The sequence below is a fragment of the Vicia villosa genome, linkage group LG1 (assembly GCF_029867415.1).
Source record: "Vicia villosa cultivar HV-30 ecotype Madison, WI linkage group LG1, Vvil1.0, whole genome shotgun sequence".
NCBI classification, from domain to species: domain Eukaryota; kingdom Viridiplantae; phylum Streptophyta; class Magnoliopsida; order Fabales; family Fabaceae; genus Vicia; species Vicia villosa.
This window is the reverse complement of record NC_081180.1, coordinates 55,230,423-55,248,401: the sequence shown is the minus strand read 5'-3', so window position 1 is coordinate 55,248,401 and position 17,979 is coordinate 55,230,423. Positions and strand designations below refer to the sequence as shown.

The 17,979-nt window shown below is 37.7% G+C and overlaps 1 protein-coding gene across 1 annotated transcript; it reads left to right on the top strand.

Moving 5' to 3' along the window:
• Positions 1–545: 545 nt before the first annotated feature.
• Positions 546–1,484, top strand: LOC131641626 (uncharacterized). The gene is made up of 3 exons (XM_058911955.1): positions 546–750; positions 853–1,071; positions 1,171–1,484. The coding sequence occupies exons 1-3, from the start codon at positions 546–548 to the stop codon at positions 1,482–1,484; spliced, it is 738 nt and encodes a 245-aa protein (XP_058767938.1).
• The last annotated feature ends 16,495 nt before the right edge of the window (positions 1,485–17,979 follow it).

Below are 17,979 nucleotides of genomic sequence, written 5' to 3'. Positions count from 1 at the left end.
AAATATATCAATAAAGGCTATGATAGAATAACAGCAGCAGTTTCAACAAATAGCAATCAACCTGTTGATGAAATCCAACAATATCTCGATTGCAGGTATGTCTCTCCCAGTGAAGCATGCTGGCGCATTTACTCTTACAATATTCATGGCAGAAAACCAGTTGTGGAACGTATGTTCTATCATTTGGTTGGGGAGAAACCTATCTACTATACAGATTATGCACGCATGGAAAATATGCTGGAAACTGCAAGTGTGACTGAATCAATGTTTACTGCATGGCTGGTGGCAAATGCTAAATATGAAGAGGCACGAACATTAACTTACGGTCAATTTGTCTCAAAGTTTGTTTATCATAAAAAATAGAAAGAATGGAAACCGCGGAAAAAAGGCTTCACCATTGGACGTCTCATATGGGTTCCGCCAACAGCTGGTGAACTGTTTTACCTACGCATGATGTTGACGGTGGCAAAAGGACCAACAACTTATGAGGAAATCAGGACCGGGATAACATCCAGTTTCATACATTCAGAGATGCATGCTTTGCAATGGGATTTCTTGAAGACGACAAAGAATACATAGCCGCTATAAAGGAGGCAAGTCATTGGGGGACTGGTCATTTTCTTCGAAAACTGTTTGTTATCATGCTTTTGTCTGGTGCTGTTAATCGCCCTGCACATGTTTGGGAACAAACTTGGCTCCTATTATCTGATGGTGTCTTACATACACAAAGAGCGTTGGCTGCAAATCCAGGTTTGTTAGACAAAATAAAATAGAAAACAAAAAAATCTCTTAATAACAACCTACAGATGACTTACCAACAGTATTATAACTCAATTTCTCATATCAATGCAGAGTTAGTCCTCATACAAGAAGAGTTACAAAATTTGACTTTAATAGAAATTGAGAAACTGCTACAAGCAAATAGAAGGACACTAAAGGATTTTAGTCCTATTCCATATCCGAATGCTTATGTTCTTGAACAGTTGGGAAACAGGCTCATATATGACGAGCGTAATTACGATTCAGCGTCAATGAACTCGGAATTTGAAAATCTGTTTGCTGCTCTTACAGGTTACTATTGCATCAATTAAATTCATTTTATTTTACACTTTGAAATTCTATGAATCGATTATTTTAACACTATTCTACCCTCACTATTATATTTCTTAGATGAGCAAAGAGGTATTTATGAAAAAATTATGCACACTGTGGAGTCTCAGAATCCTGCCGTTTTCTTCCTTCATGGTTATGGTGGTACCAGAAAGACATATATGTGGAGAACACTCGCAGCAGCTTTAAGATCAAAACACGATATATGTTTAACTGTTGCAACTAGCGGTATAGCATCATTGTTACTTCCAGGAGGTAGAACTGCACATTCAAAGTTTAGGATACCGGTACCAACTATGGACAATTCTACTTGCAAGGTTAAATTCAACGATGATGTTGCAGACATGTTACGACAGACAAAGCTTATAATATAGGATGAGGCACCAATGGCGCATAAGTATGCAATAGAATCGCTTGACAGAACTTTGAAAGATGTTATGAGTGCAAATAAAAATTCCACTGATGTATTTGGTGGAAAGGTTGTTGTTTTCGGTGGCGATTTCAGACAGATTTTACCTGTCGTCCCCAGAGGCAGTCGTTCCGATATTGTACACTGTGCCATAAATGCATCTTACATATGGCATTCAGTTGAGGTATTAACATTGACAAGAAACATGCGGCTACAAATAGGATCAACACAGACTGATAAAAATGAGATAGCACAGTTTTCAGATTGGCTTTTAAGAATAGGAGAGGGCCGAATATCTAAGCCTAATGACGGCACCGCCGAAATCAAGATACCACATGATATTTTGATAACAGAATTCGATGATCCAATTGTGGCCATTGTCAATACCACATACCCTGATTTCATAAATAATTTCCAATGTGTTGATTACCTTAAAAGTCGAGCAATACTGGCCTTTACATTGGAGATTGTTGATCAGATCAATGACCATATACTTAACTTAATGCCAGGTTAAGCAAAAAAATATATAATTTAATGGATTATATTAATTGATTTTATGCTTTTACTAATTTTGTTCAGTCAACAATGCAGGAGAAATTCGTGACTACTACAGCGCAAATTCAGTTGACAAGTCTGAGATTCATGACCCAACAGTAGTTGATATCCTCACGCCAGAATTTCTAAGTTCCCTCCGAACATCAGGTTTGCCAAACCATCACTTAAAACTAAAGGTTGGGACACCTATAATGCTCATGAGAAACATAGATCAATCTGAAGGTTTGTGTAACAGCACAAGGCTGTGTATAACAAAGATGGCAGCCCATGTACTCGAGGCTTCAATAATGGGCGGTAAAGGTTTGGGAAATTTGGTTTACATACCTCGAATGGACATGTCACCATCCCAATCACCATGGCCATTCAAACTGAATAGAAGACAGTTCCCTATTATAGTTTCCTATTCTATGACAATCAAAAAATCATAGGGACAGTCATTGGATAACATTGGTTTGTACTTACCAAGAGATGTATTCACACATGGCCAGATTTATGTGGCATTGTCAAGAGTAACAACAAAAAAGGGAATCAAAATACTGATACATGATGAAGAAAAGAAATTCAGGGGGAAAACTACGAATGTTGTGTATAAAGAGGTTTTTAACAATGTCTGAGTTTTAAACATTAATCTCAGTAATTCTGTAACAGCAGTAATATATATTACTAACAGCATATTAGTAATGCAAGTAACAGCAATAATATATATTACTAACAGCATATTAGTAGAAAGAGGTTTTTAACAATGTCTGAGTTTCAAACATTTATCTTAGTTATTCTGTAACAGCAGTAATATATATTACTAACATCTTCATATGTATGTTGTAATGATTTATGGTACCTTTCTCATTTATATTATTAAGTCCAATGTATGTATAGCAAAACATCTAAATACCAAAATCTTATATATTAATATAAAGATGGAGCTAAGTCCACCAGGGAATTACAAAATATTGATGGAAATATTAATAGATAGATACTTATAACAAACTTTTACATCATTTTTCAATTTTTCAACATTGTTACAAGTATCTCCTTGCTGACGGGATCCTTAATGCTGAAACCCATAGTCTCCATCAAGCAGGCTCCTTTCCTTGACAAATTTGTACCAACCACGCCCTAAGAACATCTGACCCTTTTCGGTATGATGAACTTCACATTCATACCTGACTTCCCTTTCCCAGTCGACCAAATCTACAAACCTTACTCCATTGAGCCAGCGAGTTGCCACAATATGCTCAGGAATTTCCTACAATATTAATATAAAACAACATTAGATTATCCCATTAACGGTCCTAAGACAATAAGCTTAAAATGAATAATAACATACAAGAAGACATGACTGAGCCATCTTCCCATTGGCCACATCTTTATTCCAGATACAATATGGTAACTTAGCAGGCTGCTCTGCATGGCAGCTAACATCCTCACCATCCGGTTCATGGCATCTGAAACATAATACAAACAAACAACATGGCCAATAAACAAATGTGTTATCAAACCTTCTAAATTAAAGCATAAAAACGTATACTCAACATAAGCTAATTCAAACATACACAGAGTTTTCAAAAGTGACAGCTTTCCCCACAACCATTTGGTTCACCGAGTTTTCTTCACCTGCATGCAACCATATACAACTTTTAAATTCAAAATGTAACAGAACAACCATTCAAATGATATGTTTACCTTTACCTCTCATTGCTTGATCAACTCTACCTACCATCTTTTCAGAAATTCGCAGCTTACATTATTGGTTACAGAGTAATGATGACTGCTTCAGTTTTTAGTGCTTTCAAATTTCCTACACCTTACTTATATAACACTCTAAATGGACTCTTCACATACCTGCAACTTTTCCATCGTCCAATAGAATTCAATGCAATTGTTCAATTAGTCTTCTTTGCATTTACATCACTTCAAAACAGTTTTCATTTTATTTATATTCCTCACGAAACACATTTACTGCCCATAACCCAATTGATCTTTCACATCCCAATATAATATAACACATTACAACTATTTTATAACCATTTAATATTACTATACTACTGTTTAACATATACTATTAAATTCAATTTTCAACTATTCATAAGTCCATTGTTGTATGTTCACCATTTAGATTTAATAACCTACCATTTACAGGACCCGTTTCACTACTTATACCAACAATAATGAAATTAGGAACCCTATTGTAATCAATTTTGATAGAAATCCTGTTCACTACTTATAATAAGAAATACTTAATTTAAAAACAGATTGGTAATCAATTTTGCATATAAAACCATGGCAGATTTTGCACAATCGATAAAACTTAAAACCAAAACTGATAATATTTAATTAAAAACCATACATAGTACCATAATTGTTAATCTTTGTTCACATCCACCATTACAATAAAAAACAAAACGATAATTCGCATACAAACCAAACTAACAACAAACTGTCCTATACTTCCACAACAAACATTGCCTAACCAACAGCTCTATCAACGATCACCACTGCGCTCCACTGTTACCATAATATCTAACACTGGCGGGTAATAAATCACAAAGTGCACTTTATCTCATTCTTTCAATTCAGCTGCCCTTACATAGTCAAACCATTCTCCATACAAATATGTTTCCTTTTTGTTTGGCCTCTTCTTCACATTGCACTCATATGGGTACCCGTTGTCCACATCATAGAGGGTAATCTCTGACATTCCAGCAACACCACATTTGTCTACTATTTCTGCAGGAATATGCTGCACTCATTGACAGACAATATCAGTTACATTACATTTGTGTATAACACCATTGTGCCAACAACTATAGACTTTAAACACTGCTTACCATAACATTTGAGCAAAAATTCTTTACATCGTGAACTTCACGAGTCCGGTACGCTTCTTCCAGCTCCTCCTGTATAGGACTCATTTCCCTGAAATAAACACCACATTTACACCAAAATGCCAACACAACGACATCAGTATACCTATAACTATAATATATTCCCTATCACTTAAAAAAAAATTTACCTGTCACTATCAGAAGAGATCATTATGTATTCATTCAAATCAACAGTATCTGATAATCTCGCAGAAGTTCCTATCCCATCTTCATCATTCCTTCAACACAATAACATACAAACTATTCATTAAACTAAGTTGTAACACATTCTTTGGGAAACACATTCAATTTTGTGGAGGTTAGGTTCTATTTACATACAACAAACCTGCAATATCCATTTATTTATATAACACACACCACACTTACAATCAACATAACAGATTATAATATAAAAAAAAATTCTATTAGAAACTATATTAAACATAACACAAACCATACATTTATCAATACTACTATCGTAACATGCAAAAACAAATAACATTATAAGATTACCCTTTATTTTCAACAACACTGGCAGCATCTACAAATTCATTATTTTGACCGACCTTAGAAACTTCACCAGTATCTTCGACACGATTCAATCTTTCATGTTGTTTCTTCCATTCCTCCATAACATCCTCATTCTCATGTGACCCACTCAGTATCCTTTCAATCGTAAGCCGCTTCCATGGTGTTTGCAACTCCAACCAATCGGGTGAACTGGAATCAAAACAACATTGCGACCTCTAAATGGATGAATATCTTATAATAAACTCTGCAAACAACATAAACAGAAACACACGCACATACCTCATTCGAAGAGGATACCTTCTTGGATGTGACATGTTGTTCTTCAAACTAATCACGGAACCCTGCGTTTCTTACAGGAACAATGCCCAACGCAGACTTATGAAGACACAACCTTTGATTGCCAATACGTTGAAAAGTTATGAAGTCCAACGTTTCTTTTATTTTAAATACCAACGTTATGTAACAATAACAATAATAGGATTCTTTTGTGGGCCTATTAATCCTATTAGGTCTAACAATAAAATTAGGTAATCTCCACCAATGCTAACCATCTAAGGCCCAATGAAGTTTAATGTCCTATTAACTTACATATATTAACCAACTATAAGGCCCGACATATATTTTTAACCTATTTCAATTATTTTACCTTATTATATGAACTTACCCATATATATTAATTTTTCCTATTCTATTTAAGTTCCCTAAAGCCCAATGCGTAAGACCGACGGGTACCCGTGCGAACGCACGGGTAAGACACTAGTATAGTGTGAAAAATGAATTAAAAATGAGAGTAATGCCCAAATCAATTCATTAAAAAAAGGATGAAAAGTGATTGTGAATTTATGAGAAAATTTTAGTGGTGTGATATATGCAGAAAACAATTATACAATTGTAGTATAAAATTTTGTAATGTCAATTATAGTAGAATTTGTCCATAATAATAGAACATAAAGAATACAAATTGCTAATATATTAGAAGAACAAAATTCCAAATTGCTATGTAATTATAGAAATTAATGGCGTTAATAAAATAAATTAGGGTAGTAATTTGATTGTAATGGTTATATCTACTCATCCCGGACCTTGATTAATAAATAGCCAATAACTTTAAAAATTTTTGTTATAAATGTGATTAAAAAAACCCCTAATAACTTGCAGCAGTTTCTTTATTTGCGGTTATCAAATTTCCAGTGAGTAAGCAACTTGTTTGTTTTTTTAATTTTCTTAATAAAAAATTAAATTAAATAACTTTTTATTCATTGTAATTAATTGAATTAGAGAGGGTATAATAGGAATGAAAAAAAGAGCCAGTCTAAAAGCATGTATCCTCTTTATATATAGTTATAGATATATAGTTATAGATTTATATTTACTTATATTTATATATAGTTATAGATTTAATACAATTGAGTTTATATAGTAATTATTTATTTTACAATTATGTAATTTTATTTAAGTTAACATGTGTATCTAAATATATCATTTGTCAAGTTCATTATTGTATTTTGTATAATCATATTATTTGTTGTAATATTTTAATTTCATAGTTTTTCAATTTTCATTGTACTTTCACAATAAAAATGAGTTTTTCATATGTATATCTAAAATAATTATTACGTCAAACTTAAAATAAATTCACTCGTGCGGACGCACGGGTATGTTCTCTGTTGAAAACAACCTGAGAAATGAGTGCACAATTGAATAAAATTACTTTCAGAATGATCAAAGTAGATTTTCATGTATTTCTAAAATGTTTACATGTAAAATTATTTTATCTTAGAACCTAATTTTAATATCTTATTAGTAAAAAAAAAATTTGTGGATCATTATTTTAATTTAAAACCTAATTTTTTTTGTGGATCATTATTTTAACTTAAAACCTAATTTTCATATTACTAATATCTTATTAGTAAAAAAAATTAAATAATTATTTTCCATTTTATAAATGCAATTTGGTCAAACTTCTTTACTTCACATTTTTTCATATCTTTCATAAAATACTACACCACATATAATGCACATGGACGACACGTAAATCTACACCGTGGATCTCATATCCAGTTTTTCTCAAACTACCACATTTTCAAACAAAAAAAAAAATTAATCTATAGAGTATCCGTCTAATGATAGATCCTTTAAAAATTTAGAGCCTCCGCCCAATGGCGGACCTATACATTTCAATTTTTTAAAATTTAATATTAAAAATAAATATATATCAAAATAAATATTAAAAATGATTATATTAGAATGAATATTATAATTAATAATAAGTATTTATCAACTAATTTTTAAATCATAATAAAATAATAATAAATAATTTAAATTTATTTAGATGTTCATAATTATTTAGATTATTTAAGTACAAGTCTAACACTACAATTGGCCGATGTTTAATTTTTTTTATTATTTAAGTAATGACCCAACATTACAATTGATGAATGCTTTATTTATTTTATTATATAAATACAGGTCCAGCACTACAATTGATATATGTTTTTAATTATTTTATTATACAAGTACAATTCCGACATTGCAATTGAATGATGTTTTGATTATTAAATTATTTAAGAACAGCTCCGACAATGCAATTGATAGATGCTTTAATTATTTTATTATTCAAGTAAAGCTCTGACACTTCAATTGATTGATACTTTGATTTACTTATAATGAGTTCGTCAATTATGTTCGCGGATCCATGTGGCGGATGTAATATAAATATAGGTGAAATGTGTCTTAATTTGTTGTACCAGATTAAGTTATGGTTGTGCGGTGAAGATGGATTTATTAAGTGATGACATGGTCTCTGATTTCATGGATCATAGAAATAACGCAGACCTTCAACTCAGCCTACAAATGTTGATGACAATCTTAGAGTATACCGACATCTTACGATAATAAGCCTTGACATGAGTCATAGGGCAGGTCGCCCCATTGTATTTGTCAAAAGATGGAACTTTGAATTTCGGTGGGATCCTCACACCAGGAACCAACCCCAAGTCATTGATATCCATGCCTAACACCCCTTTGCCTTCAACAGCTCTGAGACGTTCTTCAATCAGACGATACCTCTTGGCTTCCTCATGTGCACCATCAGCACTATGCCTCGATACCTGATTAAAGTTTTCAACATTGAAATCCAAATTACCACGGTTCTGATTATCTCTCCTTCCCAGCAGACGAGACGGAGGTGGAGGTGGAAACCCGTGATGCTGATTGAAGGGATTATAATGCCCTCCCACGTGATCGAACTCATTCGGATCATGGTGATCGTCAATTCTACCAGAAACATCGTCAAACAGCCCCGGATGTCCTCCATTCTCAACCCTTCTAGAGTTCTCGACGAGAACCCGCAAGTCATCCTGCCCCTTGGTCACATTAGTCAATGCTTCCATAAACTGCGCCATCTGCGCATTCATCTGCTCCGTCAGTTGAGCTCTCATTTCCGCCATTTGTTCCTGAATCTGTTCCATCTACCTTCTCTGATTGCTCCTAGTCGGATACGGGTGATTAGCCGTCTTAGAACTCCTTCTGATAACAAAACAACGAGACATAAGATATAAGACCTGCAAAACCTGCAAATATATGACATGTATGATATATGAATGATATGCATGAAATGTTTGTCAACTTTCAGGTATCCAAGAGTTCATCCCACTTTCAGATAGGACACAACAACCTTGATACCGAATATATTTGAATAACAATCCACACCCGAGAATAATTCATCACACTGAGCATATTTCATTCAAACATAACTGAGAATTTGAGTTCGTACAACAGAACACATAACTGTGTCACAAAGTGCTCATAAGGCATACAACAGAAATCCAGAATATCAAAATACGACCCCATCCAACAATCCTGGACATGGGCGACAAATATCAAGCATAAACAGCAAATCAACCATCATGGACCAAACAGATCCATTTCGCAGCAACACTAGGATCGCCCGGTAACAGAATGAGCTCCTTTATCACCTCTCTGTTGGGCTCGGAGTCTTCTTAGTTCTTCTTCCAGTCGAGCGGTCTTAGCCTTCTCTTCCACTAACTGTTTATCTAAATCCTGCTTCTGCCTCTTGAGACTACTCTCTGATCTCTGTAATTGTAGACACTCTTCCTTTAACAACTCATAGGGACGCCTCTGGACACTTGCCTGACTTGAGCTTGCACCTTCGACTTGCTTGAGCTGGTGCATTAACCTCATCTTCGCATCTCTCTCTTCAAAGAATTTCAAGTTGGTCTCTTGTTCCCTTTCGTGCAACCTGTAGTTGGTAGCCAAAGCATTCTTGTAAAGTTCTGTCGGAACAAATTCAGATAGAATCAAAGGAGGTTGCTTTTGAAGTGGTGCAACTCTCTCATATGGCAATAACAAACTTCCGACCCGCTTTTCGATCCACTTAACATACGGTGTCAGAGCAAGCGATTCTTTTTTTCCTAAATGAGCTCCATAATGCTTACGGATCTTCTTCCAAGCCACAATTATCCTCTCCAATTTCTCCGGATCCGACCCCTTCTCAAAATAGACCGTCTCCGCTATCAAATGATCTGCCGGCTTGTCCTTCAAAGTATACCCCAAATGACACAAGGATACCATGGGGTTGTAATTGATGCAACCTCTAGTACCAATCAAGGGAACATTGTCGAACTCGCCACATCTAACTATCACCTCGGAAACATTAATTCAGTACCTTTGCCACTGAATATCGTAAGAAGTAAGTGACATAATCCTGTGTGTCCACTTGAGTGTATCCCTTGTCTTCACAAAAGGTCCTTTGCTGGGTAACAAAGAGAGGAACCAGATGAACAACAACTGAAGGCAACAAGTGATAGCACCGCCACCTTTCTCATATCGGGAATGAACGGCATAATAAGTATCGGCCAACAATGTAGGAATAGGATTCTTTCCCATGAAGATGTGTATCGCGGCCGAGTCTACAAAATTGGGAACATTCGGGAACATCACAATCCCATAAATGGCCACAGCAAGCAATGCATTGTACGCATTCCAATTCCTTTTCTCAAACTCCTCTTTAGCTTTTCTCACCAAGAACTTCAAAGAGAACCCTGAGACACCTCCATTCGACTTCTAATTATCAGATACTTCTTTTATGCTCAGATAAAGAGCAGCAGCAATCAACTTGAAATTCACTTCTTTAGGAATGTTGATGAATGGCACTTCGTCTTTTATCTTGAGATTAAGAATGATAGAATACTCTTCCAATGTCGGAGCCAACTGGTAATCCTGGAACGTGAAACACCTCATTTCAGGATCATAGAATTGCATCAAAGTTTGCAAAGCAGGAGTATCAACCACGGTTTCCACCAAAGTCAAGATATTCCCATAATTGTCCGTGAAGTTCTTCAAGCAGAAATCGGTCATTAACGAACTCAAACCCTCTAATGCGGTCAACGGCTCTCGGAAGAAGCTGTAGGTGTGCGTATGTCTCTTTGCTTCCTTGACGGTATCAACGGGAGTGTCCATCTTTAGCTTGAGTGAACTCTTGAATGTCCCTGAAAAATATGACATTCAAATGCTTGTTATACATAATTTTACATATATTTTTTTGCATTTCTTTTGGAAATAAATATGCTATGATGCAAAGTGGTGGAACTTATTGCCGCCCACCGGGCATTCTGGACTGCCGGTAATACATATAATACAAAGCCAAAAGTTTGGCCCCAAATGGTATACCACACGGAACACGGAATATCAATCCACGGAACCAAAGCCCATAGTCAATAACACACTGGAATAGAATACAGATTACCACTCAAACAAGAACCATAGTACCCCACGAACAGGAACCAATAGTACACTCGAACAAGAACAGCGGTCACCCACGAACGAGAACAGCGGTCACCCACGAACGAGAACAGCGGTCACCCACGAATGAGAACAGCGGTAACCCACGAACGAGAACAGCGGTCACCAACAATGTACCTGTTATATGATCATTGATTCCCGCCCCACTCACGGGTAAAATCTAGGTCAAGGTAAGGTCATGAAACGCAGTATACGGTCCGCCCGAAGGTAAGCATCATCACAGCGCGGAAGCGGGTGACGATAATACCTCCGTTTGAAACCACTACTCTGCTCGTGGTCACATAATCCATCCCGAGACGTACACCTCGAGACAAATCATGCTCCCACTCTATCCTAGGGTTCCTATGGTTCACACATAGCCTGGGTATTGGGCCTTTTACCTCTTGAAACACCCACCCAACAGACAGAGATCCAGCCAGTCCAGAATATGATGCAGAAAAGTAAAAGCGCACATAGAATGCAATGCAAACAGGTAAATATGCAAAGCAGTAAAAACACCCAAAGATAAACACACAAGCGCTAGGATCGACTTGCTGAGTCCGGACCAGCAACAAGTCGAGACGTCCCCAGCTGTCGCTACCGCGAAAAATTAACAGAGTCGCCACTAACATATTTATCCTGAAAAGGAAGGGAATGCCAGCAAACCACAAAACAAAACAACAGTCTCACGACCAGAGAAAAAGGGTAAGGGAGTCGGTTACGCGAGGGGAAGGTATTAGCACCCCTCGCGCCCATCGTACTCGATGGTATCCACGCCTGTGTCTAAAACTATGGGTGTGTAACAAATCTACGCCTAATCTGAACTAAAATGAATGCAGAATGTAGGGAAAATAAAGGATTGTGCTCGCACGGGCCCTACCCCGCTGCCTACGTATCTGTTTTGCAGAATCAGAGCTACCGTAGCTCGGCTAACTAGTTTTTGTTTGTTTTGTATTTTTTAGGTGAACGAGTTACATTCACACCCCGCTGCTCGACCTTTGGAGACTTATGCTTGGGAATGGAGCGGAAATAACAAGCTCTTAAGAAAAGAAAATCAAAGAGTGTGGTTTGTGTTTTAAAGAATGCATGAGGAAGACCTAAGCTAAGGGGGAAAGCTTGCTACCTAATGTTATCATACAAAGGGTACAAGTCTAAACTAATCTAGCAACCTATGAGGGAAAGAGGCGAAAGCAAACAAGAGTATCACACAAACAAGCTCCGCTCGTAAAGCAAACAAAACCAATGGTACTGACCGAGTGGTAGAAAAGCGGTCCCGCCATAGCCAAGGGGAGCAACTCAACCCAAGTCAACCAAGCATTAGACCTCGCAAAAATGATCGGGCCATAGACAAGAGGAACGGATCCCTCTTAGCAACCAAGCCGTCACGGATCTGAAAGGAAAACTATGCGTGCGTACACCGAGCATCAACGTCGAGCGACTCGAGCTATAGGAAAGACGGGGGTCCGGCTACATGAACCCTTTTCCTGACATACTCGATAACAAGATCTTGTGCATGTTCGGAAGCGAGCCACGCGTAGCGTGCGCATACTGAACGGACTCGATGAGACTGAGCGGGGGTTGATTGCTAACCCTTTCCGCGTGCCTTCCATGAGGACTTAACGGAGTGCCATATAGGACTTATTACACCGTGACTCCCTGCCGCAAAGCACAAATATAAACACACCAACAAAAACAGAGCCTCTTTCGAGGGCTTGGCCAGATGCATGTCTAGGTCCTACTTCTCATGTTAAAGGATGATGCGAGGAAGCGATAAAGTGCGAGAGAAATAAAATGAAACGGAATCAATACCAAACGGATGATGATCCGTAAACTAAAGCGAAGAGAGCGAGTAAACTAGGATCCCGCGAGCGAGCTAGCAAAGCAAAAGCAAATAGTCAGCACACCGATTAGCCATGAAAGCACACAAAGTTCAACATGCGCGTCGAGCATAATCACAATACACCTGCAAGAGGAACAAGCAAACCAAACAAGCAGACATAAAGTAATAGAGACGTGTCTCCCATATGAGAACACGAAAGGAGTGAATGAAATCGTGTTCCACAAATAAAGCGGAACACTCGCATAACAAGCATCGATTGGTGACCGTCCAAAAGCCTTATACACTAGCACACAAGTTAGAGATAACAAACATCGCAATCGGAATTGCGTTATTGCATTATAAGCTAAGATAAAATGAACAATTAACGCACACATAAAATGGACAACAAATGTAAAGGGGAAAACAAACATGAATAACCTACAATCAATCAATATCAATCATCTCATGAGATAGCACATTTCGCAAGCTTTCCAACGATATAAAGAACGCACAAATCGGAGTTACGAGTAAAAAGTTACGAAAGATTGGAGTTAGAGAAGAAAGGGACCAAAAACAAGTAAGGGAACCGGTTCCCCTATATGGGAACTCGGGTTCCAGCACAAAAACACACACAGGAACCGGTTCTCCCAAACCGGGAATCGGGTTCCAGGGCACTCTGCCCAAATCACGAACCAGCAAAACATAACAGGAACCGGTTCCCCCAAACCGGGAACCGGGTTCCAGAGCATTTTGCCCCGTTCCAAAACAAACAGCACAAAGCAGGAACCGGTTCCCCCAAACTGGGAACCGGGTTCCAGGGCATTCTGCCCAGTTCCAAAATGCTTTAGGTTGCGCAGGAACCGGTTCCTCCATTTTGGGAACCGAGTTCCACTGTAGGAAAACCAAATTTTATCATTTTTGCAAGCTTGGGAATCATCCCCGCTCAATCTAGACCGATAGCGATTTGCAAGCAACATGCACATTATCAAATCACAACCAAAACACAATGAAACACTCATGGAGGCAAGGCACAATATCAAAGCACCAATTGATTATGCAAGAAATTATGCAAACCGAATATCAATGTGAAGCATGCCATTTGCAATGAATGACCAAACACTAAACACCAAGGCGACAAAGTCAAACATATATCGAATTCAATGTTTAAGTACAAGTGTAACATCTTGATGAAGAATAGTCATGAGCCCTAAGTCAATTAGGCCAAATAACAACAAATCGAGCAAAGTGCAACGCGTCAAGCCAAACCACAATTCAAACATCATCATCAACAAATACATAAATGCAACAATAGTGACGAGCATTAACTCATGCGATGTTAATCAAGCTACAACACTATCTCAAGTAATGATTTAAGCATCAACCAAAACAAATATCAAGTAAGAAAATTCAACACATGCATTTGAAGGATAGAAAAACACTTAGAAAGGGGGGGTTTGAATAAGTGTAGCTTTAAAAACTTGACAGATAAAAATAAATTGCACAGTTATTTTTATCCTGGTTCGTTGTTAACTAAACTACTCCAGTCCACCCCGCAGAGATGATTTACCTCAACTGAGGATTTAATCCACTAATCGCACGGATTACAATGGTTTTCCACTTAGTCAGCAACTAAGTCTTCCAGAGTCTTCTGATCACACACTGATCACTCCAGGAACAACTGCTTAGATACCCTCTAAGACTTTTCTAGAGTCTACTGATCCACACGATCACTCTAGTTACAATCTGCTTAGATCACTTCTAAGACTTCCTAGAGTATTCTGATCCACACGATCACTCTAGTTCCTTACAACTTAATGTAATCAATTCTAAGAGTATTACAAATGCTTCTTGAAAGCGATAATCACAAACTGTGATATTTCTCTTAACGTTTAAGCTCGATCTCACTAATATATTACAACAGCAATGTAGTGAGCTTTGATGAAGATGAAGATTCTGAGCTTTGAATTTGAACAGCGTTTCAGCAAGTTAATTTGAGTTGTTTTGGTGCAGAATCGTTAACCTTGCTTCTCATCAGAACTTCATATTTATAGGCGTTGGAGAGGATGACCGTTGAGTGCATTTAATGCTTTGCGTGTTCCGTACAGCATCGCATTTAATGTTATACGCTTTTGTCAACTACCTCGAGCCTTGTTCACGCTGTGTCTACTGACGTAGCCTTTAATAGCTTTTAACGTTCCTTTTGTCAGTCAGCGTAGCTTGCCACTTGTACTTTCTTCTGATTTGATGTTTGTGAATACAACGTCTGAATATCATCAGAGTCAAACAGCTTGGTGCATAGCATCTTCTGATCTTCTGACCTTGAAGTGCTTCTAAGCGTGATACCATCAGAACTTCAGTGCTTCTGTTCTCTTGTTCTTCTGATGCTTCCATAGACCCATGTTCTGATTCTGCTTCGACCATCTTCTGATGTCTTGCCAGACCATGTTCTGATGTTGCATGCTGAACCCTTTGAGACAAAGCTTCTGAGTGCTGAATTATGCGTACTCTTTATATATTTCCTGAAAAGGAAATTGCATTGGATTAGAGTACCATATTATCTTAAGCAAAATTCATATTATTGTTATCATCAAAACTAAGATAATTGATCAGAACAAATCTTGTTCTAACAATCTCCCCCTTTTTGATGATGACAAAAACATATATAAATGATATGAATTTGCGATCAGAAAGAACAGACGGCAAAAGACAAATTACACAGCTATAGCATAAGCATATGAATATGTCTCCCCCTGAGATTAACAATCTCCCCCTGAGATAAATAATCTCCCCCTGAAATAAATACTCGAAGAACTTTAATAAAAGACTTCCCTGATTATTTCGGTAGAGACGATCATATAAGCTTCTGTCTTCAGAGAATTCATAGCTTCTGACTTCTGCTTCCATTGGACAGCTTCAGAACTAGAATTTCTTTAGATCCCTAGAACACTCACAGCTTCTGATTCCTGCTTCCATCTAGGACAGCTTCAGAACTAGAATTTCTTTAGATCCCTAGAACACTCACAGCTTCTGATTCCTGCTTCCATCTAGGACAGCTTCAGAACTTGAATTTCTTTGATCTTCTGAACATTCACAGCTTCTGATTTCTGCTTCCATCTAGGACAGCTTCAGAACTTGAATTTCTTTGATCTTCTGAACATTCACAGCTTCTGATTTCTGCTTCCATTTAGGACAGCTTCAGAACTTGAGTTTTCTGGATCTTTAGAACATTCGCAGCTTTGAATTTCTGCTTCCCTCGGATAGCTTCAGAGCTTTGAATTTCTACCAACGTCACTTCATGCTAGATTTGTATCAGAACATTGTTGAATGTACCAGAGCATCATCTGAGCATCTCTACATCCTGAAATGTTACAGAACAAAAACTAAACGACAAAAGTCAGCATGAACGAGTCAGAACATAAAATGTATATTAGAACACATTATATGTATCAGAGCCATATAGGCTAAAATAATGTATCAGAGCAAATAGAATTTTGTCAGAACAAATAGACAAATATGGATCAAATTCTATCTTCTTTCTTGCTTCTGATTTCTGAAGCTTGACAGCACTCAGCTTGCTTCAGTTTCCATGGTTTTGCTTCTTGTGTTTGCTTTGCTTTGAAGATTTTCTTCACTTCTTTATACCTGCAAAACACTTAAACCATATAGAACTTGCAGTTCTTGTTAGTGAATGTGTGGGAGCTTTACCCAGCAACTGATAGATTAATCAAATCATTTATCATTTATCTTCTCCCCCTTTTTGTCATAACATCAAAAAGAATATTTCAAAAAGATTCAGATGCATAAAACGACAAATAAAATCACTGGAATGTAAAACAAGGAAAGTTTTCATTGATAATCAAAAAAAAGGATTACAAGAGAGGAATGCAGGAAAACAGATGCAACAAGGAAAGAAAAACTACAAAGACCAAAGGACTAAGATCCTAGCCTACGCAAAATCCGTGCCAGAACATCATGAATCCCGTCAGTGCTTGTAGCTTGCCTTGCCATGAAGGAGCGAAACTCAGCATTGGCTGCTTCTTGTGCGTCCAAACGAGAAGCCAGCACAGCTTGATTCTGATGAAGAGTTTCCAAGGTCTCCATCAGAGCTGAGGTTTCACCAGAAGAAGAGGCACCTGAATTTCTGCCAAAGGGGACAGCAATCTCAGCAGGGTGATCTTCTGGGAGATCTTCAGCTTGTGCATCTTCCATTTCCTCATCTGAGTCTGACTCAGAAGTAACCTTAGCATATTCTGGTTCAGGCAGCTCAGAAGTTCCATCTTCCAAAGCTTGAAGAATAGCTGCTAGGTTTGTTGGAGGAGTAGGACCAGCAACTTCAGCAGAATACACCACTACTGGAAAGACCATGTGAGGTGCTTTTTCAGAAGGGTTCATTCTGAACCAGTTGAACAGCCACTGAAAATCTCCAGTCAGCACAGGAAACCATGGTTTCCACACCACGATGTCTCTGCAGAGATTTTCTTCTTCCAACTTATCTGCAGGTATCTTCTTCTCAAGAACATTTCTGTTCCTGATGATATGGTGACAGCTGCTTTCACCAGCTTCCAGCCGAAGACCATGAATACCAGGAGCTTCAGACATGATCCTTCTCTGAGTGTCTGTTGCCCTATCCAGAAAATCCTGACGAAAGGTATCCCAAAGGTTGCTTGTGGCATACTCATCCAGATGGTTAAGGTGAGCAGCACCCAGAATCTCCAACCAGCCATTTACATCAGACTGTAAAAGCTCCAGATATGATTGAGTGGTAGGGGTTGGAGGGTTGACAGAGAACCTGGAGTCGGGAAGAACAACACTGTAGGGATTAGGTGTTCTGGTGGGAAAAGGGTGTGAGAGAGATGAAGAAATGTCTGATGGATGGGTTGAAGGAGAGG